The sequence below is a fragment of the Harpegnathos saltator genome, unplaced genomic scaffold, assembly GCF_003227715.2.
Source record: "Harpegnathos saltator strain DR-91 unplaced genomic scaffold, Hsal_v8.6 scaffold83, whole genome shotgun sequence".
Lineage (NCBI taxonomy): Eukaryota > Metazoa > Arthropoda > Insecta > Hymenoptera > Formicidae > Harpegnathos > Harpegnathos saltator.
The window spans coordinates 1,415,987-1,441,442 of NW_020230682.1; the positions used below are offsets into that span (position 1 = coordinate 1,415,987).

A 25,456-nucleotide genomic window follows, 5' to 3' on the forward strand; every position below is an offset into this window, starting at 1 on the left:
TACGAAACACACAACTCGTTCCGTTATCTAATTCATCTTTATTAAAACGGTGTAACAATAACAAGAAAACGATAACAATTCGAACACTAAGGGTCTTCAGGAACATATCACGCCTTTTTTTCCTCTACTATATCGTTTGTACACTTGACGCGCAAAGAGTAAGATGTTATTACCTGTCTTATTATTAATCAGTCCGGTACTGAATGTCTCTTACAGAAATAATTGAGGTACCATGAGCTTTCTCATTAGTCTAGTCTCTAGAGTTTAATATTATATATATATATATACATATATATGATAAAACATATATATATATATATATATAACATGTATATATGTGCGTATGTGTCTATACGTTTCTTTTTATTCAATATATTTAATAAAATATTTTTCTTTTTCTCTCTCCCTCTCACTCGCTCATTCACTGTCTCTCACCTCAAACCTCAACCGGGCAAAATTCATAATCTTCGATCCGGAGATCCTAGCGTGGGACCTAAGAGTGTCTATGGTAACACGAGTAGAGAAACTCTTATGGTTTCGACGCGCTGTAACGTGTACGTTTCTGTGGAGGGGTCACCGGGTGCCTGTACGACACGTGCTTCCTGAGAGCGTCTCGGGATCGCGACACATGCGAACACGCCGCGCAGCTGTACGAGCTGTTGCTGTGAGTCTCCATGTGTACCCGCAGGTTGTACTGATTGCTCAACTGTTTGCCACAAATGAGACAAGTGACACTGGACTTGTTGTAGGTTTGAGGGGTGGTCCTACTAGGCGCGGACGCTGCGAGAAACTTGAAATTCGCGTCCCACACCGCCGGCGGAGGTGGTGCCGGTGGTTTCACATCCTCCACCACGGACGTGATCGATCGATCCTCTATGAGCGCCGACGGCGGTGGTGGCGGCGGCAGCGCGGTCGTTTCGTCCATTCCGCTCTCCGAGTACACTTTATCGATATATTTGTTCACGGTGGACGCGTTGGCAGGAACGACAGGTACCTTTTCCCTTTGATTTAGCTTCGCGTTTATAGAGTAATAGGGTTTTGTCTTTACGCAATACGGTATAGTCTCACGATCGTTGCTCGATTCCTCGTCTAAGTTATCCGCTACCTCCGGCAGCAACGGCGCGGACACCGATTCCATCGACGATTCGACACTCGCGACATTGTTATCCTTCGACTCCTTTTTTATCATCATCTCGTTCGACAAGACTTTCTCCTGCGGCTGTGTCGTCGCCACCGGTGGCTGCACGTAGAGGCTGTTATTATCACGCCTCGCGTTTTTCTGAAATGAAAAACAGAACAAACGCACGGGATCAGGTAAATTGGGTCAAAACGATCGCTGTGTTTCCTCTTGTCAAAGAAAGAAACAACTCAACGACGGTGGTCTCGGGGAATATGTCGCTATCAACTGTGATAATAAAAAAATGTCTTACTATGTGCGGCGTCATGTATCTGATCTATGTGTGTCTACTGGAAATATTGGGACTTACGATATCGTAATGATACACGTAATGCTATTCGCACAGATTCGCACAAATATATAAACCCTTTCGTCCTTTCAAATTCACATGATGATTGTATATTCCAACGTGTGGATATTAATGACATATAACGTAGACTGTATGAATTTCGGCCAATCCTTTGAAATTCAACAAAACGATGAACCACCTTTGTGGAAAAAAAAAAAGGAAAAAAAAGCACTGTGGCTTTTTACTTTGCATTGTAATGTCACAATTGTAACAGGTTGCGCGTCTAGTCATTTGCTTTTGTGCAATTTGTTTGTTATAAAAGTAAATGGAATATAAGAAAAATATTACTTAAGGATACTTAGCATGATGAATCTTTGAGACATACTTTTGATATTATTCGTCGCGGGTATACATTGTGATAAATGAAAATTATTCCAGCAGAATTTCCGCTCTCTTTCGACAAGTTTCGATTCATTTCACAGAGTTACATACTAACTAATGTCGAATTCTAACAGCTCAAGTACACGGGACGGGTCGCTTCGCCGACCGCACTCGTAAAAATTCATTTGCTGCAAAATTATCTTATCCAAAAGTATCTCATGCAATTTTTTCTCCATATATCTGCTGCCGATCATTAATGCCCCTGGGCCTTTACAAATTAATGCTAAACGTTTGTTACGTCACCACACTTGACTAAAGTGTTAAGCATTACTGTACTGCGGAAAACATATGTGTTGTATAAAATCGCCGTCTAACTTTCGCTAATAACAGTTTAGTAATTTAGAAATTCGTTGGAAGAAGCTATTTTAGATATACCTGTAAAGTCATTCTATGGGGTAAGGTTCCATGGGATGCATCCACTTGCATTTAGTTGCAACACACACAACGATCTTGATCTCGTGGATATCGTTTTTTTATTCATTATCGTTCCTTCTCGATGCATGTACGAACATAATATGTGTAGCGGATAATTCCTTCGTGAAGTACTTCTTGAGGAACGACAGTGAATGTGTTTAAGTGACCTGAACAAAACAACACGATCATAGGGTAATATAAAGAAGATTAAGAAAGGAACAAGCGAACATGATTTTACTCTCTTCTTTTTTTTTCCGATCTGCTGAATAATTCTCAAAGAATTAATCTTTTGAGATCTTCATCGAGATATTTACAAAGACATCGTGGCAAAATTCTGCAATTCTCTCAATGTTTGACATCACACATGCATGTTGCAGGGATATGAATTTATAGCGTAATGTAAGTGCTGTAGTATACAAAGTATCGATTACGATTGTAGTAATACGAAATGTAATATTTTACAAGCGGTACCGTTTATCAGATACTGAGTAATTACGGACATACTGTCAAATCAAATAATACAATGCGTAAACAACTGTCTAGCGTGATGTCGGTGTTAATAAAAAAGAAAAAAGGACAAAGAAGAAGTCTATTGTGGTTTAAAGTGTCGCAACTCGTTAATGAAAAAAATGTTGCACAAGATCTGCCTGTGTATATATGTATATATGTATTACGTATTGGCCGTACTGTCGAGCATACGCGCGAGCGTATCCATAGTTATTTCGTACGTAAACTTGCACACGTGTTTCTAGATGAAAGATAAAAATTTTTAGTACGTGTTTACACAGAAAATAGTAAGAAGAATCACGTGTTAGGGGAAATCCGACTTCTATAACAGCATCTTTACAAAATACATGCCTTGTTATAAGCAATCCTTCGCTCGAATGCAGGTGTATTAACAAGATTAAGTGTTTTTATTCATGCTAATTACCTTTAAGTACCAAATAGCACGCCATTAATATCACAGTCTTTATTTCTCGATATATTGCAACGTAATATATATAATCGCGTCAAACTATACTTTTTTTATATCTAGAAATATTATATATGTATATATTTACTTCTTTTACACAATTATATCCAAAGCGTTAAATGTACGTAAACTTTGATAAAGTACTCTGCGTGACGCCACAAGTGCTAATACCAGAAGAAGAATTAGAGGCTGAGACCAAAAAGATATATTACATTTGGAAAATACAATATATATATATATATATATATATAGAGAGAGAGAGAGAGAGAGAGAGAGAGAGAGAGAGAGACAGAGAGAGAGAGAGAGGGGGGGGGGAGAGGGATAGGTGGACAAAAAAAGATGTATTATGCAACTCTCTTTCTTCAACATGTACGTGATATATGAGTCTCTCATCTTCTAATACTTTAAATAATAATTAGATAACAGTTTGTCATATTGTGTTTGCTAAGGACAACTTACCCCAGCTATATCAGCTAATCCACGAATGTGCAATGTGTCAGCCATAGCTAAAAGAGCAGGCAACTGTTCCTGGTAAATGTTCACCTCTCCATTATACATAAAAGTGACTAGAGCACACAAATTTGCATATTCCATGCCTGGTAGCACGATAACAGGATGTTGCAAAGAGCTCAAGTCCTAAAAAAATTCATCTGTAAAGTTACATATCTCACAGTTGGGACAAGCTTGAAGCAAGAAGGAAAGCGAACAGAAAAGCACAGTCAAAGAACACACTGTGTTAAAACTGAAATATATAGAGCATGTTGGAAAAACTCAAATGTCTCTGCTATGTTAGTATGACTGATGTATCGCACAGATATCCACTTGCGTAATGCAAATATAAAAACATCTTATACATAAATACCTTAAACAGTTCTTTAAAATAATAACTACAAGCTGATAATATGATTCTGTGAGCATGAATATGTCTACCACCAGCACTCAATGTGACATCTGTTAGATGACCACCGTCGAGCAATTTTGGGAGAGAGCTCAAGAGTGTATTTTGGAAGTTATGCCACCGTAAACAGAACTGTTGACCCTCCATACTTGCTTGCTGTAACAGCAACGGGAAATACCACATGTTACATACGAGACAAGATTCCAGTAAAATTACGTGTCGGTGTTAAATCTCAACATTGCGCAATAGACGGAAAATTTCGATTGCATGTGCAATTGCAACAACGAGGAGCCGTCGTAGGCCGTTTCCCTTGAAACTCTCAAGAGCACAAAGAATCACCCGTTTCCCAATCGACAGTACCTTGTACGACGTGTACGTTGGGGGCTGAACTATACTCGTTCTCGCGCGGATTTTACGGCAGCAAGCGTATCCCGTTACCTGCATGTAACATCACGCACGTAACAATTTAATCTCGCAACAACGATATAGGTTATGTATACGAATTTCGAAATTACGATGGAAAAACGTCGAGGTGAACGTTGTTCGCACAGCAGCGGGATGCAGACGGACGCCACTGGCGGAGCAGTCCGAAAGAAAGAGAGAGAGAGAGAGAGAGAGGCAGAGACACAATACTATTTATTTAATCAGGCTGCAGGTTCCAGCCAAATCTATTATTGTACTCAGGTATGGCTGGAGGAAAGGACGGCCGTCATGCGCCCCGTGATTTACGGGCCGTCATTACCGTCAGATCGTAATCCGATCGACCAGGGTGAGGAATCGCGAAACGAGACGAATTGGAAGAGACATAAATTCGCGTTTCTTCTTACCTCATGAAAATCACCGTCCGCGATAAACGATCAATTCTTCTTCGCACAACACTCTTCTCCTCTCCCCTCCCTCTCTCATTCTCTCTCTCTCTCTTTTTTCTCTCTTTCTCATCTGGCAATTGCCATTATCACGCGAGCAACTATAAGTAGAGTGTGTCAAGTCGACTGTTAGAGGGACAGGTGGAACCACCTATCATCAAATGGGCGAAATGACTCGCGTCGTTAAATTGTATGATAAAAAGCGGATTATCTGGTGTCATTTGACAGCGTGGCGCAAAGTCACCAGTCAAGATACGCCTCTCTAAAGTATGGTCGAACTCGTGGTAAATTACTAGATAAAAAAGATTTATCGCTGTTGTTGTGTCGTGACGAAAGACGCATTACGCCTCGCGTGTCAATCTGGCACGATTTGGCGTGTCAATCGGAGAGTTTCCGGTGCATGTGTACTGCGAATCGCGCCCGCCGCTTGTCTCTTGATCGGTTTACATACTGATCGCGCGAACGCGGTGTGCGCTTGACTCACCCACAAATATATCAGTATATTCGATAAGAATGCATACATAGGCATTGATTAATTTCGCGATCGGAAGATGTTCCATGTACCTGTGTCGCAACGAGTGTTATTTCACTATTGGGGGATATTCGCGATCTTTTGTTGCTTCTTCGTTACCGCCGATGATACCGCCAAGACGAAACAGTTGACATTGTGCGCCCAACAATCCGATAATTTACGCAGGTAATTTGTTCAATGACGTGTACTTTCCTTCATTCGAACTGACTAGGTGAATTTCCGCGAAAACTCCGCGATGTTCCGATGGAATTATCCTTCTGACTTTTACACGTCAGACGTCGCTCCTTTGATATGATATAACATTGACAGTTTCGAGAACGTAGATTTGTAGTCAAAATAAGGACGGGTCAAGCGTAAATTTAATTAACCGGTTATTGATTTGTTTATGATACTCGTGGTATTTTCCGACAATTTAAGACATTTTCTGCATGTAGAAGCAAGCTGAGCGAAACTTCTGTGTATATAAACAGATATATTGTTTTGCAAGCTTGATATTTGTCAGTACGCTGGATGGTAAAGTATCAGCCCTAGATGCTGCTAACAATGGACAAGAACAATGGACTTTGGACTTTAACAATGGACCAATGTTGTCATCTAATATTCATAGCAGAGAAGTAATAAAATTTTTATAAATGTTGATTGTGTTTGTTGATATATTAGCAATTGCCTCCTCTATTTTGCCAAGTAGTATATTACCTCTCGAAACATAATACGCATTGATAACATAGACAAAATAATTTATAGCTCAATGATAATGGACAATGGGTACGTCTGATCCCATCATTGAATGGTGGTATGTACAAATTTGACGGTGAAAATCTGGAGTTGCTACCAATAACAACTGACAAATTGTTACATTCCTCCTTTCGTTATTCCAACGACTTAGTCTTTTCAGGTGGTAAAGAAGTACATTCCTATGGTAAGTTTACATCCTGGTGTGGGAGAGATATGTTTAATTACACAGCTATATTCTGTATAACATTTGTTACACAGTCAAATTATACACATGTTACAATGTTGCTACATGTAGAGCTGATAGTAGCCAAATTTGTCTTTCAAATATTTTTGTTGTTAATATTGTATAAATTGCGAATGCTTTTTTTCTCTCTTTCTCTTTATAGGTGTACATACCAAGACAGGCAAAATTTTGTATAAATGTGACATCACTGGATGCATAAATAATACTGATGATAAAGGATATTTACAGCAAGAAGTGCTTGTCATTAAGCGACTTCAACAAACTGTACGAGCTGTAGAGGCTCGTACAGGTATCGAAAGGTAAATTATATTTCTTGTAGCATCATGATGTTAATCACTGTTATAATTATAATATCTTTAGCCATTTGAGGAGAATATATGAGCCAAAGTATATAAAAATTTTGCAATTGCTTTTTGCTTTAAAGGTGGAATTTTAGTGTGGGGCAACATGATTTGGTGCTGATACCTCCTGCACAAATTTATTGTCCAGATAAAGTTTCCCTATTGAATGTACAAATCAAAGCTATTATCCCAGAAGGTTTGATTTGGGCAATTAATGAGAGTGATCCTACCAACAAGTTGTGGCAATACAAGGTTGGTACAACAATTGCAACTTGTTGCATGTGCATTCATGAATGTTAAGAATTATTGTTCTTTATTAGTTTGATTCTCCAATTGTTTCGATATGGCGTGAAAAAGAAGACAAAGATTCTACAAACCAGGATATTTTGGAAGAAATTAATTTATTTGATAGTTCTCCATGGATATGGGGATCCGACTACACAACGAGCAGCCCGGACATATACGTAGGCATGCACCAGAGGCAATTGTACGTGCAGGAAAATGTGAAATTTAAAGACTCGTTAGATTCATCTTTTAAGCATGTTCAACCTAAGATATATCCATGGCTACCTTATCCAGCTGTTGGTATGAAAAAATCAAGCTTGCAATTTTCATTATCAAATTTCTACTATCTCTTTCTACTTCATACATGTACATTTAATTTCAGGTACTGCTACAAACATTTTACCAGATAAGAATGATAATCGGGAAGTTTCCACTACGATAAGTGAAGTGCAATGTACAACTGCGTTATCTGTATTGTATAATTCAGAATATGTAAATGGTGAGAGAGAAAGAGAGAGAGAGAGAGAGAGAGAGAGAGAGAGAGAGAGAGAGAGAGAGAGAGAGAGAGAGAGAGAGAGAGAGACGATAGAGCATGGTTAATTCTATAACAACAAATTTAGCACCAGGAGCTCTTTATGCATAATTAATGTCTTGCAGGGAATGGATTTTATCTATATCCGGCAAATGAAATTAAATCGACTTTCGTCGAACAGCCCAACAATAGTGAACTTGCAGCAAATACGAAAAAATTCATATTAAATCATATTGAAGAAGATAATGAACCTGTTCAAACGATTCAGAGAATAATTTTGTCTAAATGGTAAGGAACTTTTTTCATGGTTGTAAAACATTTCCCGTTATGTCATTTATATTTTACCATATTTAATAATTTACCGTTACTATAGGCAAGAAATTTTAGTAATATTACTCATAATCCTGTTGAGTCTAACACCGCAATGGGGAATTTTTATTCGCAAAAATACTATAATTCCGGTAAGTGAATTTTTCGACAAATAGACATCGATCCTAATATCCATCTCAAGTATGTATGAGCGTGACGTTTCAGCCTGTGATATTAGCAACACCAATAGCAGAAATCAAAATGGACATCAAGGTTACCGATGAGAACGAGAATGCAGATAATTACGAGTCACGTTATCTAAAAGATTTCGAACCGGTGGATTGTTTGGGTAAAGGAGGATACGGTGTTGTTTTTGAGGCAAAAAATAAGATAGATTATTGCAACTATGCTATTAAGAGGATTTCCATCCCAAATAAGTAAGTCTTCTTCAATGCACAATTCCATGATGATAAATATTAAACTTTCTGTTAAATGGTACATTATTTACGGTGAAATTTAAATGGTAGGACTCGAAAGTATATAATTGTGCGCAACGTGTATGTTGCAGCGAAAATGCAAAGGAGCGCGCAATGCGGGAAGTGAGAGCACTAGCTAAACTGGACCATTCTAATATCGTAAGATACTTCAACACTTGGACAGAATGCCCTCCCTCTGGATGGCAAGAGCAACACGACAAACAGTGGGCCCTTAAACTGTCCTCGTCTGGTTGCCCATCGCTAATCTCTGAGACTGAAACAAAACCCAAGGATTCCGTGTGCATTGATGTGCCACAAATCGACTCGCCATCCGTAGAGAGTGCCTATGAAGCTTACGAGTTGGACAAGATAGCAACAACGACCAACGATTCAGTCGTCACATTCGAACGTTCAGGCGGAACGCAACGTGATGATGCAATTGATATTGGTAATTGTAGCGACAGTTCGGATGCGTCTCTTTCAGAAAATGCAGCTAAAAATTCACCATTTATCGACAACAGTAATCGCTCTGAAAGCATTGTGTTCGAAGGAAGCGATAACAATATTGCGACACAAGAAACTGATGACAGTGTTACGGAAGAAAGCGATAACAGTGTTACGGAAGAAACCGATAGTAACAGTACAAACAAGAAAAGAATTCGCGACCGTCGAAAGGCCGCGCTCTCCTTACAACTGGCCGTCAAATCAAACGCTTCCAAAACAAGAACGTTCCTATATATACAAATGCAGTTGTGCCAAAGACTGAGCCTCAAAGAATGGCTGAAGCAGAATTCGTCAGTTCGAGATCCCCTTCGGGTGTTGAGCATTTTTCAACAAATAGTGGACGCGGTGGAATATATCCACCTGCAAGGTTTAATTCATCGAGATTTGAAGGTATTTTTATGTAATGTCTAATGTGCTATATTCTTCTTCCTTTTTATATGGATTAGAAAAAATATTCAATTCTCCTTCAGCCATCAAACATATTCTTCGCCCTCAACGATAGTATTAAGGTTGGCGATTTCGGCCTTGCAACTACGATGACTAAGGATTACGATGGAACTCGTACACCTGTGTCTGATAATGAGACCGTGGACGGTAGTCCAATGGATAGCATACATACCGCGTGTGTTGGCACGCATTTGTACATGTCACCCGAACAGGCAAACGGTAAAACTTACGATTACAAGGTAGATATTTACTCCTTGGGGATTATTTACTTTGAGCTCCTCACACCTTTCTCCACCGATATGGAAAGAGCGATGGTGCTTACGGATTTGAGGAAATCCATTTTTCCGAGCAATTTTGCAGAACAACATGCAGCTGAGGTAAGATTGTTAAGAATATGACAGTTTATCTTATTGTTTATCAACGTTGCCCTGTCATACAAGCAACATAAAATATCCTTCTTACAGTATGATTTGCTCAAAATGATGTTGGATGAAGATCCTGCCAAACGACCTACAGCTATTGGCATTAAGGCAAGACCTCCTTTGCTGAATTATCAAGCAGTTAACAAACTTCATATAAATGAAGATTTAAAAAGTCACTTTGAGTTGCCACGACGGACTAGACATTCCTCCAACTAGTGATAGTAATGTTTGATTATGAATCATGAGTATACAGGTTATAAATATGTTTTTAATTTTTAGTATTTCAATGATCATTATTATTTATTTTCTTTCCCCAATAAAAATATCACTTAAACATCCCCAAACGTCTTGAAGAGAAAAATACTTTTCCTGGGGATTTTGTGAAAAAGAAAATGTATAATGTACACATATGTATAAAACTTTAATACCACATATGTTGGCAACATGCGGAATAGATTGTGATATGATACAATTTTATTTCATAAAGTTTCATGTATCACTCATGCATATATTATATGTATATCATTGATTTTTTTTTATCAAAATCATATTTTAATAAATAATCTCGAAAAATACAAGTATGTCGATAATTGTTTCTTCAAATCATCTGTGTATAAGAGAGATGAGTGGCTAGCTATTTTCAAAAATTAAAATTTTCAAGATTATATTTTCAAGATTAAAATAATATATATATTCTTTCCTTGTTTTTCTTACAATTGAGAGACATATATTTCGACTTTCTACGACCACCGGAAATTCTTGCAAATTAGCTCAACATTCTGTTTAAAAACAGAGACACATTTTTTTCGGGTTAGTCATTTCCTCTGTTTCGACGAGCATGAATGCAATTCTAAAAATTTACGAAACACGTCTGGTTCAGATTTTAAGTCAGGGTACAAATATTCGTGTTGTTTTCGATTGCTAAAACAGTCGGTTCTGCATATATCATCACTTTTAAACTACCGTTGGTGGTATCTCTCTTGAGAGGAAATTAAAAAAAATTTGAACTGAAGAACGATATTAATTCCTTGCCGTACAATATGTGAGACACGTGATACGGCTTGCGGGCCAAACATAAGAAACACGAGTCGGGTTCGTGGTACGTATATTGAACCAAATATAAGAAGCGCGAGTAAGATCGTCATATCGTCCAATTTTTACGTGTTTTGTTCTGCGTCTGCAATTTGCTTTTTATGACTTACGATTTATGTAGATTGGGCATTACAGATGCAACTTTATCACCGACTTTGACACGTGCTGTTGTGACTTAAATCATAGTGCAAGGGGTTAACATCGATTGGTATACACACGAGCTGTCACTTGGCTGCACGTTGAACCGTTTACATCGAACAGCAACGTTTTCTCCTCAACATATACAATGAAGGTATTGGAGCTATACAGTGGCATTGGAGGAATGCATTTTGCGCTCTTAGGTAAATATAAATACGAGAATTGTCTCGTTAATCTCAACACATTAGTCATGATTAAAAGTTAACCTATGGCCAAGTTGTCATGCTCAAGTTACACACGCGTGTCATTTCAGAAAGTGGAATCCCGGCGAAGGTCGTCGCTGCGATTGACATAAATCCTGTTGCGAACGATGTTTACCGTCACAATTTTCCGGAAACTGTTCTTATGAATAGAAATATTCAATCTATCAGTGCACAGACATTGAACAAGTTGGACGTGGACGCTATACTTATGAGCCCTCCGTGTCAGCCTTTTACAAGATTAGGATTGCAAAGGGATATTCTTGATAGCAGAGCTTGTTCTTTGTTACACGTTTTAAGCCTGATACCCAAATTGAAAAACTTGAAATATATTTTGCTTGAAAATGTCCAAGGTTTTGAAGTATCTCAAATGAGAAACAAGTTGGTAGATTGTTTAGAAGAATGCGGATATGCCTATAGAGAATTGATGTTGAGTCCGAGCCAATTTGGTATACCAAACAGTAGACGTAGATATTATTTATTGGCAAAGAGAAAAGATCTAAAATTCTGTTTTGAACAAACTCCGCTGCAAAATGATTCGTCGTCTGAATTGTTAAAACTACTGCCAAAAAGTAAGCACTTTTTGTTGGCAGAGAAAACTGGCAAATCTAATTCTAGGTCTGGTAAAATATGCTATACTTTAGATAATATCGTGGAAGAATATGTGGAAGAATCAAGGTATCTATTACACCCAAATTTCTTAATAAAAAGGGCATGGGTAATAGACATACGCACACCTGAAAGTAACGGTTCTTGTTGCTTTACTAAAGGATATGGTCGTTATGTAGAAGGCACAGGTTCTATATATTGTCCATTTTCAGACGAGATGATCAATTTAAAGTATTGCGAAGCTCTTGATCATAGGGAAGATTCAGACGAAGAAATATCAGTTTTGATGGAATTAAAACTCAGATTCTTCTCTCCCCGAGAGGTATGCAGATTAATGTGTTTCCCAGAAAATTTTGTCTTCCCGAAGTACACTAGTGATGGCCAAAAATACAGACTACTAGGTAATTCAATAAATGTTCATGTAGTTGCTCAGTTAATATTTTTATTATGTACCGAAGACAAAGATAAATGAGAATCAATTACCTGTGCCCTTCCTCCAATTTCATTTACCATTTGAATATATAATCTTATTTTCTTTACGTAAATAGCATTATATTTGTAATCTGTTTCTCAAGTGTTTATATATGTATATATATACATGGTTATATTTTATGCAGCTTAAAATCTAAAAATCTTATATGTTACACTATCCTTATATTTTTCTAAAAGCCATAGGAAATGGAAGTTTCCTCGCTGCGCCCATGTAGAAATCATAAAAATAAAAAATAAATAGCAAACAATTTCTGCGGTGCTCATCAAATCCTCCTCCTTATTGTGCACATGTGTTGTTAACATGCGCGTGTGTGATCAACAAGTGTATTTGATCATCACTCAATCGCTATACTTCTTAGGTTCCATTTCCAATTCTGGTGGAATCATAATCTTCTTCTCCATAGCAAATTTCTTAAGCGCTTGAAACTTTGCGTACCAGGACTCTATCTCATCCCTCATGCGATTATTGTTTTCATGCATCTCCTCCATATCTCGGTATTCTTGAGACTTTTCAGTCTCCAGTTCATCTTTCTGTTCTATACGCTTGATGCGGCAACTAGCTGCGTAACCTCTATTCTTCAACGTGCGCCTCCGCTGTTTCATACGCACAATCTCCTCTTTGGTGACCCCACGCATCTTCAATTGCCTGTTCAGGTCTCGCACCGAAATCGTCACAAGTTCGTCATCGTTTATCGCTAGGCCGGGGTTGGGTGATAACGGGTCCTATGTTAATAACAATAAGCGTTATGTTATATTGTGAGGACTCAACGATTCTCATGCAGGACAATGCGATGTGAAATCACTTGATTTTCGCGTATGATGAAATTGTCGCGGTTTCGGAAAGGAATAACGCTCGCTTCGCCGTTGCAGCGTTGATACTCGGCAGAATATCGTAAAAAGAAATATGAATCATGGAGGAGGTCGAAAGACAACGTACCATTTTGATAGACCTCTTGCCATCCATACCACTCCTGAGTCGGCAGTCTCTCACGCCCGAGAATAGAATAATCTCGAGAACGCTCGTATTCCCCTGTCTTTTGTGCTTTCCCGATAAATTTGCTTAGTCATTCTGCTACACCACAAAGACGTATTCGCCATTTTCGCATCGTCCTAAAAACATCGACTCGTCACCGCGAAGAGCACCGGAACTTGAAAGGCCGCGTTCAGTAGAACAAAGTGATCAGAGAGCGCTTGGTGATTATAGTGTCTGTGATTGGAGCATTCTTTTAGATTCTTCATAGACCCAGAAGTATTTACCAATCAGGAGCGAGATTCAATAGAAAATCTAGTAATGTTGTCCAACCGTTGAGTCTACTGAACGCGGCCAAAGATATTGCTCTTCAATGACCCAGTTCATAACACAGTTGATAAATTATCGGTTGCTAATTTAGCCGAGATACGAACCGTTCCCACGGGTTCGCATCTTCGCTGGAGGATAAGCTGCATTACTACATTACCGACACCGGCCGAGGGCGGCTTTTTTCGCCTGCGCGCTCTCAGCGGACAGACGCGTCGTTTTTTCCGCGACATTGAAAATCTCACGAATAATTTCCAGCCGTCTTTGGAGCGTCCCGACTGTTCGTCCGGCTACCTCGCAGGTGTGTATTTTGCTAACAATAGCAAACAATAAGCGCCTTTGGATGTGCAACGTTTAACGATCGAAATCTCTCGAGGACAGAACGATCCGCGATTATAACGCGTTCGCCGTTCATCTGACATGACGTGAGAGCACGGTCGCGATATTTTGAAATAGCACGTTACTCGTATAACATCATGCCGTATAAAGCAAAGTTGACACTCGTAAGAGTAACGATGAATTTATTCGCGGCACGTCCCACGTTAATTTGAGGCCAAGCGAAAGAAGCGCACCTCCTATTCTCGGTTTAATCTGCGAAGCCGGCGACTCTTGCGAGATACGAGTCGAGCAGTCCGAATTGCCGTCCATTATGACGTCGGGTTTAATTATTGCGAGCACGTTTGAAGAGCAACTCGACGGTGTATTCCGCGCACGCACATACAAGCGGTTTAATCTAAAAATCTACGTTTCACCCGTCGATTTGATAAATGATTGTGCGGCATTGAGGCCGCCAAAACTATATAGAGCATTTCCACGTTGTCCTCGTCATTTACTTTGGTCGCCATTTACTTAAGTCGTCGCTGGAATTTTCCAACGACGTCAAGCATCGCCGAGTGTCCTTTTCATTATTAAAATCAGACTCGTCTCATTTGAATGTGCAGATGGCCGCGAAATGGCGAGAGAAAAAGAGACAGAGAGACAGAGAGACAGAGAGACAGAGAGACAGAGAGACAGAGAGAGAGAGAGAGAGAGAGAGAGAGAGAGAGAGAGAGAGAGAGAAAGAGAGAGAGAGAGACGCGGTAAGACTGTTTATAATTCCTCCGTTGCGTTGCGTAATTTCACGCGATTATTTTCTACGGAAATAAATCGACAATTCAGCTCGATGGCTCTCGATGCTGAAATTCGAGCACAAAACAACGTGACGAAGCACATAATGCTCGCTCGCGTATACACAACAGGGACGGGCACGAGATTGATGGAGATTCTCGCTCAACGGCGAAAATTTACTTGATCGCGCGGCCAATGACACGTGAGTTACATAACGCGCGGCGGAAAGCACGTATCTCTCGCAGCGAATCAAATTTCTCTGGGGAGAAATTTATGCGTGTGTGCGTCTCCGTTGCGCACGTAAAAATAGCGCGTCGATCGATAAGCAGGCGCCCGTAAAACGACTATCGGCTATTGAACGACTCGCGGCAATCTCCCGCGCTTATGACTGAGCAAACGGAACAAGAGAAACACCTCTTCCAAGGTGGAAAGATATCCAAGTAGACGAACCCGAGAGGAGCGCGGGATTCCATCCGCGCGAGAGAAGCGGCCGAAAGTAAGAATCGATAGCTCGGCGCGGTCCGACTCGTCATCGATCGCTACTACTTGAGCCCACGCGAGATACTTCCACCTGCGAGAACGCTGATCTCCGTCGCTCAACACGATGTAGGCAGCCTCGGGGCTGCAGACGAGACGAGACGAGACTCTCTCGCTCGCGGCCCCGGGCGTTCTCCGGTGCACCAGCTGGAGAACGCTCGTGCACCCCGGAAAAAAATCGGAAGCGCGCGTGCATCCGCCCCTCTCGCCCCCGAGCCGACCCGACCCGGAGAGGACGTCCGAATGCGGCCTCGACGGACGCGGTTCCCCGGGTGCGCGCAGTGCTCGTGGAAGCGCCGTAGGAAATTGCAGCGAATTTCCAGCGGCGAGCTATAGCGCGAGCAGAGGCGTCGTCGGTCGTCCTCGGTGGTCTTCGGGCGTCGCGTCGACGTCCCGTCGAGGCGCAGCCGACAGTCGGTGGCCGGACGTCGCGACGCGCGTATCACATCGCCGACGCCGCGCGCACGGTCGGTCGTGCCCTTTGGCCCGAGCACGCGCGACCGCAGTCGCTTGCGCGAGGAGAAAGAATATCCACGCGCGACCGCCCCAGCCCCGAGAATAAGGAACGCGCGCGCGCGCGCGCGCCCTCCGTTGTTGTTGTTGTTGTTGTTGTTGTTGTCGTCGTCCCCCCGCCCCCCCGGCGGCTGGAGCACTTCCGGCGAGGAAATGCCTAACGGCTGCCGTTGCTCACGCGGACGACACTGATGGTCTGTATCCCCGGCCGAGTATCCAAATCCGCGCGAGTGATCGCGATTTCACGTACGGGAGAGGGGCGAGGGGGGAGGGGGAGGTCCCGTCCGCTCCAAAGCGGCGCGTCTCCGGATGTTGAGAAGAAAGTACTGTCTTTTCACGGGGCGAGATGCGCGTCCCCCGTGTTCAACTCTCGCAGTGAAAGCTCTCGAGAGTGGCGCGAGAGCGACCCTCCCTCTCTACCTCTCGTGCACCCTCCGCAAGGCGCAAGCGGCGACGGGCGACGAGAGAATAATAGAGGAACAGCGGCGCGATTCTCTCCAGGCGTAGTCGAGTAGGTTTCCGTTCGCACGGTCGCAGCTGGAGAGATCTCCGACGGGACGACAGAGAGGGTGGCAGCTTTCCGAAAGGGGGTGAAAACGGACGGGGATGAAGTAGTGCGGAGGGCGGCAATCTCATTCGCGGCTATTCGAGTGATAACGGGGGCAAGAGTGCCGGGGGGTTTCACGCGGAAAATTCGACGGTCTCCGCGAAAATACGCCAACGAGGGGCGGAGGAGGGGGGAGGGGGCACGAGTGCGGGCAGCGAGCCGGTGAAGTTTCGTTGAATCGGCTAAATAAAGAGACACGCACGCAGGAAATTGAGCAGGGTTTCAGAAAGATCGGGGAAACAGGGAGGAAGGGGGGGGGAGGGAAGGAGGGGAGAGACAATTCGCCCGTGAAAATCAACATTGACGTAGCGGGCGGCAATTAACGCGGCTGGCTGGCGCCGTCCGCCTCCGCGATCCCCGAGAATCCCGCGGCGAGGGCACGAGTGATCGCGATGCAGGGTGAAGAAGGCAAACGCACCTACCGCAGGGTGCGCTGCGGCCGGAGGGCGAGGACAGGCCCGCCGCTGTCCTCGGCGGCGCCCCTAAAGGCTCCAAAAGGCGATATTAGCCGCCGGCCGCGAAGGCGAAGAAGAGTAACGCTCGCTCTTCGCCGAGGATTTCCGCGCGCGGCGAGCAAGGGCAAAGAGATCACGAGTGGAGTCTCTTCCGCGGGGGATGTCGAAGGTATCGGTTATCTGTCGCGTCACGTCGAGACACGAGCTCTCGGACGACTTCGTCGCGCACGACGTGCGCGATGTTCCTTTCCTCCTTATCTTCATCACGCCGCGTTACAATGTAACGTATCTCTCCTCCGCTCTCTCTCTCTCTCTCTCTCTCTCTCTCTCTCTCTCTCTCTCTCTCTCTCTCTCTCTCTCTCTCTCTCTCTCTCTCTCTCTCTCTCTCTCTCGGCGAGTTCCGGGCGGAATAAAATCGCTGCGTCAGTCGGACGATATGGCCGCGGTTGCGGAGGAAAGCTGTGACTCCGCCGTCTCGTAACCGGCAGCGAAGCGCATAATCAGACAGTTGTGCCGTGCATACGATTACGTACAGTCCGTTATAGAAATCGTACCTATAATTGTGGTGATCAATAACACGCACGGCCACGCTGGCCAGCGCGAAAGCACGAGGCCCGGCCGCCGCGGACGCGGCGCAGAATCGCGAGCGAGCGAATTAATCGGCCGCCATCAATTACGCGCTTGTTCGGCTTCAAATTCAAACAAATTCAAATTCACGGCTCTCGCCGCAGTCGGGCGGGAAAGTGGTCTCTCGTCGGCTGAACGGGCGAGAAACAAAACGGGCGACTCTCTCTCTCTCTCTCTCTCCCTCCCCTTCTCCCTCCCGCCCTCCCGTTCTCTTTAGCCATCTCGCGGTTAAGCTCGCGCCTTCGTTTTTCCATCTCGAATCGCGAACTCCGGCTCGATATTCACCGACGGGAAAGTCCGTCGGCCGGGATTTCCAGAGGGTGAGAGCGCGAGGGAGAAAAGGAGAACGGTGAGTTTTATCGCGTCGTAGCTCACGGGGGATTTTCGCGATATCCCCGTACAGTCGCTTTACGCGCGGGCGATAAAAATAATGGCCAAAGTCGCGCTTCTCTCCACAGCGACGCGGATCGTCTAATTTCGAGAGCCTTCGTCGTGGGGGAGACTCGGGCGACGCACGAGTCTCCATTACAAGCACCGCTTAACGATTGGCTTTACGTTCGTCAAAGGACGTCGTCCTCCGGCCGCGTCGTCGGCTCGCCACCGCTGTCTCGAAGTAATTGCGCGCACGAGCCGCCGCCTCGTTGTCCGACGACGAGCGTCGGCAGAAATTGTATGAATAATTCAAAGAGAGGAGGTGGTGGCTTAACGCACGCCACCGGTCCGTATGTTTTCGCTCGGCCAAGAACGAAGACGAAAAGGTACGAGGGCTAAGCAGCGCGGCGCGAGAAGGGCGAGCTGAGATCGCATCGAGAGGGCTTTTAAGCTTCCCAGCTTTCTTCCCCTTCGTCTCACAAAGCTCCTCGATTTGTTATCTCGGCTCTATTCTCCGCTCCCCCTCCCCCCCCCCCGCTCGGACGTATCCGCGATTCCTCTCGTCGTGGATTCATTTTTTCCCTCCTTCTCTTCCTCCTCCTCCTCCTTCTCCTCCTCCGCAGTCTCTTCTTTATATACACTCGCCAGAGTACTTTCCCTCCGTCAGCAGCGAAACTCGCGTCTCATTTATCTCCGGGATGACTTAATTCGGCCTCGCGCGCGGCGTGGATCAAAACGAACGCGCGCGCGTGCGTGCAATCGCGCTATTGTTTCGCTCTCATTTGCACGCAAATCTAGTTTTCGCGGCGATGGCATCAATACAGTGGATTCGATTTTTCACGGCGCTGTCGATCGTCCCGATGCGCTGCTCGATTTGTCGGGCCGTCGGCGGTGGCGCGTTAATAAATTAACACGGCTAATGAAGTGTTTCATTAGCGCGTCGGGCCGCGGCGGACGAGACGCGCGGATGATTCCGCGGGACGATTTCACTTCGCGTTTCATCACGACGACGTGATTGCACCGCGCCGCGACCGGCGCGGAAGTCGCGCACAATTACGGGATTAATAATCAACGCCGCGGTCGAGCGTGATACGAACGTTTATTCGGCGGGTCGCTCGCCGAATAAAGAGCCGCGCGAAAATGGCCGGCGCAGCTCGCGGTGATTCTTATCGCGCGATCGCACGAATAATGAATGGGCTCCGGCTCGTATTAGAGTCCGACCTTGAAAATCGACGCGGAGGGCTTAATCGGGCAGGTCGTTACGGCATACGTTACGCGGCGGCATTGCGCTCGCGATTTTGTCTCAAATTGGAGATGTCGATCGTCCCCGATCGATCGCGAGTATTAACGTTACCGGGACCGACGAGCAAACACAGCCCTGTGCGCTCGAGCGACGATGCGAGCTTTAATCACACAATCAGCGCAGCAGCGCCTCGATTAATCCGTCCTGTTGATCTCCGTGGCCTGTTAATCGCTTGCGAGCTGAATTTCGCGCAAAGAGCTCCGGAGAAGCGGGCTTTCGAAAGAGCTGTTTACGAATAGTCGCTGTTTACGAATAGTCGGCGTGTCTTAGATTCATCAAAGTAAAATCGGGATTCTTATCTCGGGAATATACAGGGTGCTAAATTTCAAACGTAACAGATAAAAAATCTCGAAAACTATGAAAGATATTGAAAAAAGCTCAAACACGTGTTCTGTGATTTCGAAGGGGAAAGAGAATGGTATTATCAGTTTTTTATTTGGAGGGCATTTTCAAGATCAGTTGAAGGTCAATTTAATTTTTTTAAATTAAAAGCCCAACTTTTTATTACATCTTCTTTTTCTATCAATTAATTTTAGCAACTTTTGTCTGGAACATTTTTTTATTTGCCTAATATTTTTTGAAATATTTAAGAAAAACTTGGTAACTTTTCCACCATTTAACTTACGATATCTCGCTAACTATTCGTCGAAAGAAAAAATAGTATTAATCTTTTTTACTTTATTTACTATCAAGAATATATTACTATAATAGTGCCCTAACTTTTGTTAAATTTTCGACCTTTGAAAATTTAAAAATTATTAAAGCAGCAAGATGGCGAAATGACGGGTGGATTTGATTTGCGACGACGAGTCGCACGACACGTCAAAGTTCCTACCCTGGAAAATTCGCCATCGCAAAGAGCGACGTTTCAAAATTTCCGCGAAAAACTTTGACGCTGTTTTCAATCTCAGCTCAGCGGCTCGTTACGTCCGCCAAGCTGGCTGCAAAAAATTGAGCTTCACTTTCGAGAGAATGGCGCGCGAGCTTTTTGAGCATCCAATCCGAGAAACACTCGGCCAGCAGAGACGCCGAAACACAATATCGCACTTCGCCGCGTGGTTAATCTCGCGACACATAATTACTCCTCGCGCGACTCCCTCGACGTGACTTTCTCGACGAAGATTTTCCGCGGTATTGCTCCCCCTCAGGCGGCGAACCTCGACTTTCAAAGACTTGCGTTCTCGAGGGAGGATCGTATCACCGCGTTTCCCGTTGTCGCGCGGCCTTTGCTGCGCGAGCGACGAACCTGACAAAGTACTCGCGATGACTTCTCGATCACGGCTGCTGATAATCAAAGTTCACAAATCGACCGAACGCTCCTCCATGTCGCCCAGCCCCTCTCCCAACCGCGTCAGCGGTACGCAACCGTCCGCTGCGCTACGTTACAACATCCTGTCGAGGATTCCATTAATCTCCAGCAGAAGCTCCATACGATCGCGTATCCCTGTCTCCCTTTCTCTCTCTCTCTCTCTCTCTCTCTCCCCCCCTCTCTCTCCCTCTCTCTCTCTCTCTCTCCCTCTCCGTCGCGCGAGATAGCTGCCCTGAATAGTTCCCATTGCCCACAATTCGACGACCTAACCAAATGCGCCTTTAGGTGCTTCGCTATTGTGTCACGTTTCTAGAATAGTTGCCGGCGAAACTTCTGAATGGCATTTAACGACCATATTATGCGAAGACCTCAAAGACTCGAGCATCCCTCCGTCGCGTTACCCCGCCGGCTTGCCTGTCTTCGTCGCTCGCGGCAACTTTTATCGGCGGCGAGCGAGACGCAACCCCGAGCGATCCGGCCCGTCGCGAATAATTATCCCGCTCGGAGCTCCGAAGCTGTCGGGGCTTCATGAGAAGAAGAAGCCTCACCCCGGCTCCTTAGCTGCTTGTTTACGTATCAAATGTCCGCGACGGAAAATCCACGGGGGTCTTTCGCCGAGCGCCAGGCAAATCCCTGCAAATCAGCCTCTGTTTGCACCAGTCACTCATCCTTAATCCACACCTCCTGACTCGGCACGTCAGCCAGCCGCGTCGACATCGTCCTGATGAATGTTGACAAAAGTTCTCCGGAGCTTCGCCCGTGTTATCGGCGACATTCCCCCCGGTCGCTTGTCAGGTCGGCCGCGTTTTTCCGCAATTAAATCGTCGGAAGCGACTTCCTCCGCTTCCGCTTGCAGCAAACAACGACTCGACATCTCGTCGGCTCGTCGACGAGGTGAAAAAACGCGCGAGATGTCGGGAAATGACCACGTCCGACGGGAATCGCGCGACGGAATGTCGTTCGGCTTCGCGACGCGGCGCGGCGACGAGAAGCGCCGCGATGCGACAGCCGATCGCGCGCGTGGTATCCGCGCCGCGTGCAGTATGCGTCTTCGTGAAATTGTGCCGCACGTAGCGGCGGCCATTACCCGGACGTCTCGCGCGCCCGCGTTCCGCTCGACCCTTCCGCCTTCCAGCAGCCTCGCGGAAATTGCATTTCCATCGGCGAGCCGCGAGCCTCCGCGCTAACGAGAGAGCGCTCTCGTGTCCAACTATTTCGCTCTTCAAACGTGAGACAACAACACAGCGGGATTCCGCCTCGCTCATACACCGAGCGGGGACGAGGGGGGGGGGTCTAATTCTGAATGCAACTTTTGCGAGCGCTCGTAAAGCGCTCGCGATGAAACGCCCGCGAGGGGGTAACTACGGTGACGTAATAGGCGACGTGCGCCGCCGACGTCACTGCGAATGTTGCGTGATACGCGCCTCTAAAAATAAAGCAACTTTTATATCTGGAGTGAGAATCGCGCGCGCGCAACGTTCGCCCGGACATCTCAGTGGGTGGCTATAAAAAGAAACGTCACGCGAGACAAACGGCCGCAGCCGCGACGTCTCGCGAACTAAACAGCTGTAGCGCGCAACGCTCTCACCCTCTCTCTCTCTCTCTCTCTCTCTCTCTCTCTCTCTTCCTTATCAGTTTGATTCAACGTCTCTTCCATTTCTTTTCACTCTGCCATTGATTGCTCTCTATTTCGGCATCGCCTCCTCCACTCACGAGTTTCAGCCAAACTCGCTCGCTCGTCATCATTCATGTATTTAAGTACTTTGCATAATTACCGTACACCCCACCCAAGGGGCTTTCTTCAGGGTGAGTAAACTCTACTCTCTCTCTCTCTCTCTCTCTCTCTCTCTCTCGTTCTTGCGAAACTTTGTCTCCTCGCTTATTTGAGCGCGGAGAGCTCCCTCGCGTCCGAAACATTTTTCCGAAGAGTCGAGAGCGTTGTTCCTGCGATATCGTTAAATTCTTCACACGTGTCCGCCATGACTGGAGGGCGGGAAGAGGAGGGCACGCACGGTAAATTCGTGTCGTCATGACCGCGCGGCGTGGTCGTTCTTGATCGACAAGGTTAAAGGCGTGACGGAGCGTTTCGCTTCCCGAAGAATTGAAACGACAAGACGCGGCACGTGTACCGTCGTCGTCGTCGTCGTCGTCGTCGTTGTCGTAACCGCGGGGGCGACATGACCGTGAAGCGACAGACGAACGAATCGGAGGGTGAGAAATGAAATACTAACGCAAGCAGCGTATTTCTCGCGCGACCACGCCGCGCCGTGGCAGTTTTTATCGAATTTTTGCCGCTATTCATTCGCGCGCGCGCGCGCGTTCGACGCGTTGCGAGGGCAATAAGCATCGCGTTCGTTATTAGGAGGCATTCAAAGCGGTGGCGAAATTACGCCCTCCGTGATTGAAACTTCATTGAAACTGCGGCAAATTGCGGGAAAGTTTCTCGGGCCATAACGACGGGGCGAGGTTTAAAGCAGTTTAGTAACAATCGAGGCTCCACCCTCCCTCTGTGCCTGGCGCTGTTTCTCTCTTTCTCTCTTTCCCTCTTTCTCCGTCTGTCTGTCTGTCTTTATATCGGCCTGATAATGCTCAGAGATATACGCAGATATGCCGTGTCCTCAGGCGCAGCCGACACGGCCTCGACTAATCATTGCCAGGTAATTACCCTTCAACTTTGTAATCGCCATCGCTGGCCGCGATAAGCCTCGTTACTGCCTTATTTCTCTCTCTCTCTCTCTCTCTCTCTCTCTCTCTCTCTCTCTCTCTCTTTCCTTCCCTCCCTTCCTCGGTGGCGCGATATCTCGTCTCGCGCTTCAACCCCTCAAAAGCCCTCGCAGACGTCGTCACCGCTTGTTGTCGTCGGCGAATCGCGAGAAAATATCAATCGCGAGCGGCAACATCGTAGATAGTGCCGACATCGTTGAATCGCGTTGCCGGCGACAACGACAGGGACGAGGACCCGAGGGGGCGTGTAATCGGCAAAAATAACAACTGCCCGGCGCGTCGCGTCGGGGCGGATCCGGCGCCGAGTGCCGGGTACTTCCCTCTGGTCGAGGCTCGCGAGTGTCGACGCTGAAGATCGAACGGCGCGACGACGCATAGTGAGGCCAGATGACATTCTTTGGTTGAACATTCTCTAGAGACCTGAATTTCCAACCGATCATCGACATCATGGGTGAGGTTGATCCTGAATAAATTCCGAAGAGATCTGTCTTGCCAAAATTAAAGAAAAAATTTTTTCCTCGAATTACTAGCCCCGAAAGAGGAAAAATTATCGTTAAACGCGAGAAACTTGTGAAATACTCATTATTCGACGCTTATTTCTGCCTAATAGCGTATTCAGCGACGGTGATTACTTTCTATCTCCGTATGATGGCTTATGAGCTGAGGTTTATAAGCTTTGAGCTCATGGACCATCAGGTTAGGGTTTGGATGTTTTGTCCAATATTCTCCATGTTTTTACTTATTGGGTCCATATGGCTTAATTCTTGCTTAATGTGGGCTGAAATGATGAGCTTTGAAATTCTGAGTTTTCTCAAAGGTGATTATAAGTTCTGGGGTCTCGCATTTAATATCCATAGGCTCGAACCCATTGAGGTTGAACCCAAGACACTGTACTTTAAACGATAAACTTTTAAGACAAACCCTAAACCCATGAATCCTGAACCGATAATTTTTTCAAAATTTCGGCTAGACAGATCTCTTTGGAATTTATTCAGGATCAACCTCATCCATTGGTGTCGATGATCGGTTGGAAATTCAGATCTCTAGAGAATTTTGAATCAAAAAATGTCTAGCCCCACTGTGCGACGCCCATCTCGACAGCGAGCTGCAGGTCGACTTGATGGTCGCAACGCGCACGCAAGAGAGAGAGAGAGAGAGAGAGAGAGAGAGAGAAAGAGAAAAAGAGAGACAGGTCAATCGTCGACGCGAGATTGAATGCCGATTGACTTTCGTTTCAAGATGTCCCCCTGACGCGCCGCCGATCGCCCGCGCTAATGAGCTTCGACAGTCGCGGAAGTAGGCTCTCGGCAAGTCGATTCGAGGTCGATTCATTTCCTACAGCTTAATTGCGACTCGACGTTCGCACTGTACTTTTCGCGTAGCGCGCGCCAGAACGCGAAACAGGATCACTCCGGAGCGCTCGAGGACTTGCTCCAGAGACGCGCGCGAGTCGAATCCAATCGGGTGTCGACGGTCGAGAGACTCGACCTTTAATTAACGACACAACCCGGTCCACACACAAGTCGCAGGTCATTGGTGATCTCTCGCGAGTGATTTTTTTACCACGGGAGAATAACAATGTCTGAACTCGGCGCGCCGAATTCTCGCGTTGACGTTCAAACCCCGTCACCTCCGTCGAGAGTTGCGAAAAATAACAGAAACTATTCAAATCTGGGTAATCTGCAGTATCAGTACGTGGTAGACTCGTGGTCGTGTCTGTGTCTGTGCGCGTGCGCGCGTGTTATGATTATTATGATTATTGATCACTCGGCCAATTTGTCATTTGCATTAAATTGCACAGCGAATCATATCACATGACACGTATTATATTTGGCGAACCTCAAAACATTAGTTTCTCGCTCGTGTAATGTTAATACCCAATTAACAATCAATAACGAGTATTCCGAGGCGACGTTTCTTCCCTTCGTCCGGCGGATCACCGAGTTTCATTTGATTGCTCGTTAATGAATTCAATGAACTGATCGTAACGCGATTAACGGCCGCTCCTCGCGCGCAACGAAGAGAGTGATAAAATTCAGCGTTTCGTGAAATTTACTCGGGGGACTGTCGCGCATAACCGCCCCCAAACGGGACTCAATTTATCGCCCAACTTTTCCGCCCCCGACCAC

General features: G+C 45.3%; 5 protein-coding genes across 13 annotated transcripts in view; 3 read left to right on the forward strand and 2 right to left on the reverse strand.

Moving 5' to 3' along the window:
• Positions 1 to 365: 365 nt before the first annotated feature.
• On the reverse strand, positions 366 to 5,173 carry LOC105180697 (protein bric-a-brac 2). 4 transcript variants are annotated; one of them, XM_011136937.3, is made up of 5 exons: positions 5,020 to 5,171; positions 4,553 to 4,630; positions 4,157 to 4,348; positions 3,754 to 3,930; positions 367 to 1,279 (listed from the first exon to the last, which is right to left on the reverse strand). In XM_011136937.3, exons 3-5 carry the CDS (start codon positions 4,337 to 4,339, stop codon positions 530 to 532), a joined length of 1,110 nt encoding a protein of 369 aa, XP_011135239.1. In that variant the 5' UTR covers positions 4,340 to 4,348; positions 4,553 to 4,630; positions 5,020 to 5,171; the 3' UTR covers positions 367 to 529. The 4 variants fall into 4 exon arrangements, with proteins under 4 accessions (XP_011135237.1, XP_011135239.1, XP_011135238.1 ...); XM_011136936.3 differs by lacking the exon at positions 5,020 to 5,171 and adding an exon at positions 4,708 to 5,009; XM_011136935.3 differs by lacking the exon at positions 5,020 to 5,171 and having other exon boundaries at positions 366 to 1,279; positions 4,553 to 5,009.
• A 98-nt stretch (positions 5,174 to 5,271) lies between these two features.
• LOC105180696 (eukaryotic translation initiation factor 2-alpha kinase) lies at positions 5,272 to 10,405 on the forward strand. 2 transcript variants are annotated; one of them, XM_011136933.3, is made up of 13 exons: positions 5,272 to 5,755; positions 6,078 to 6,204; positions 6,335 to 6,509; positions 6,712 to 6,868; positions 6,994 to 7,162; positions 7,231 to 7,495; positions 7,578 to 7,694; positions 7,853 to 8,015; positions 8,101 to 8,188; positions 8,262 to 8,473; positions 8,605 to 9,406; positions 9,487 to 9,840; positions 9,928 to 10,405. In XM_011136933.3, exons 1-13 carry the CDS (start codon positions 5,610 to 5,612, stop codon positions 10,099 to 10,101), a joined length of 2,949 nt encoding a protein of 982 aa, XP_011135235.1. In that variant the 5' UTR covers positions 5,272 to 5,609; the 3' UTR covers positions 10,102 to 10,405. The 2 variants fall into 2 exon arrangements, with proteins under 2 accessions (XP_011135235.1, XP_011135236.1); XM_011136934.3 differs by having other exon boundaries at positions 7,578 to 7,649.
• A 346-nt stretch (positions 10,406 to 10,751) lies between these two features.
• On the forward strand, positions 10,752 to 12,717 carry Mt2 (tRNA (cytosine(38)-C(5))-methyltransferase). 3 transcript variants are annotated; one of them, XM_011136928.3, is made up of 3 exons: positions 10,752 to 10,984; positions 11,113 to 11,318; positions 11,429 to 12,717. In XM_011136928.3, exons 2-3 carry the CDS (start codon positions 11,264 to 11,266, stop codon positions 12,454 to 12,456), a joined length of 1,083 nt encoding a protein of 360 aa, XP_011135230.1. In that variant the 5' UTR covers positions 10,752 to 10,984; positions 11,113 to 11,263; the 3' UTR covers positions 12,457 to 12,717. The 3 variants fall into 3 exon arrangements, with proteins under 3 accessions (XP_011135230.1, XP_011135231.1, XP_011135232.1); XM_011136929.3 differs by lacking the exon at positions 10,752 to 10,984 and adding an exon at positions 10,999 to 11,017; XM_011136930.2 differs by lacking the exon at positions 10,752 to 10,984 and having other exon boundaries at positions 11,024 to 11,318; positions 11,429 to 12,053; positions 12,197 to 12,431.
• maf-S (MAF bZIP transcription factor K) lies at positions 12,579 to 13,612 on the reverse strand. Its single transcript, XM_011136931.3, has 2 exons — positions 13,414 to 13,612; positions 12,579 to 13,199 (listed from the first exon to the last, which is right to left on the reverse strand). Exons 1-2 carry the CDS (start codon positions 13,438 to 13,440, stop codon positions 12,816 to 12,818), a joined length of 411 nt encoding a protein of 136 aa, XP_011135233.1. The 5' UTR covers positions 13,441 to 13,612; the 3' UTR covers positions 12,579 to 12,815.
• A 2,202-nt stretch (positions 13,613 to 15,814) lies between these two features.
• The window catches only part of wake (ankyrin repeat and fibronectin type III domain containing protein wide awake), an 88,732-nt gene continuing 79,090 nt past the window's right edge, over positions 15,815 to 25,456 (forward strand). For all 3 annotated transcript variants that reach the window (XM_025307131.1, XM_025307134.1, XM_025307133.1), the window contains exon 1: positions 15,815 to 16,124. In XM_025307131.1, the coding sequence (XP_025162916.1) occupies positions 16,122 to 16,124 (3 nt within the window). In that variant the 5' untranslated portion in view covers positions 15,815 to 16,121. The remainder of the gene's footprint in view (positions 16,125 to 25,456) is intronic.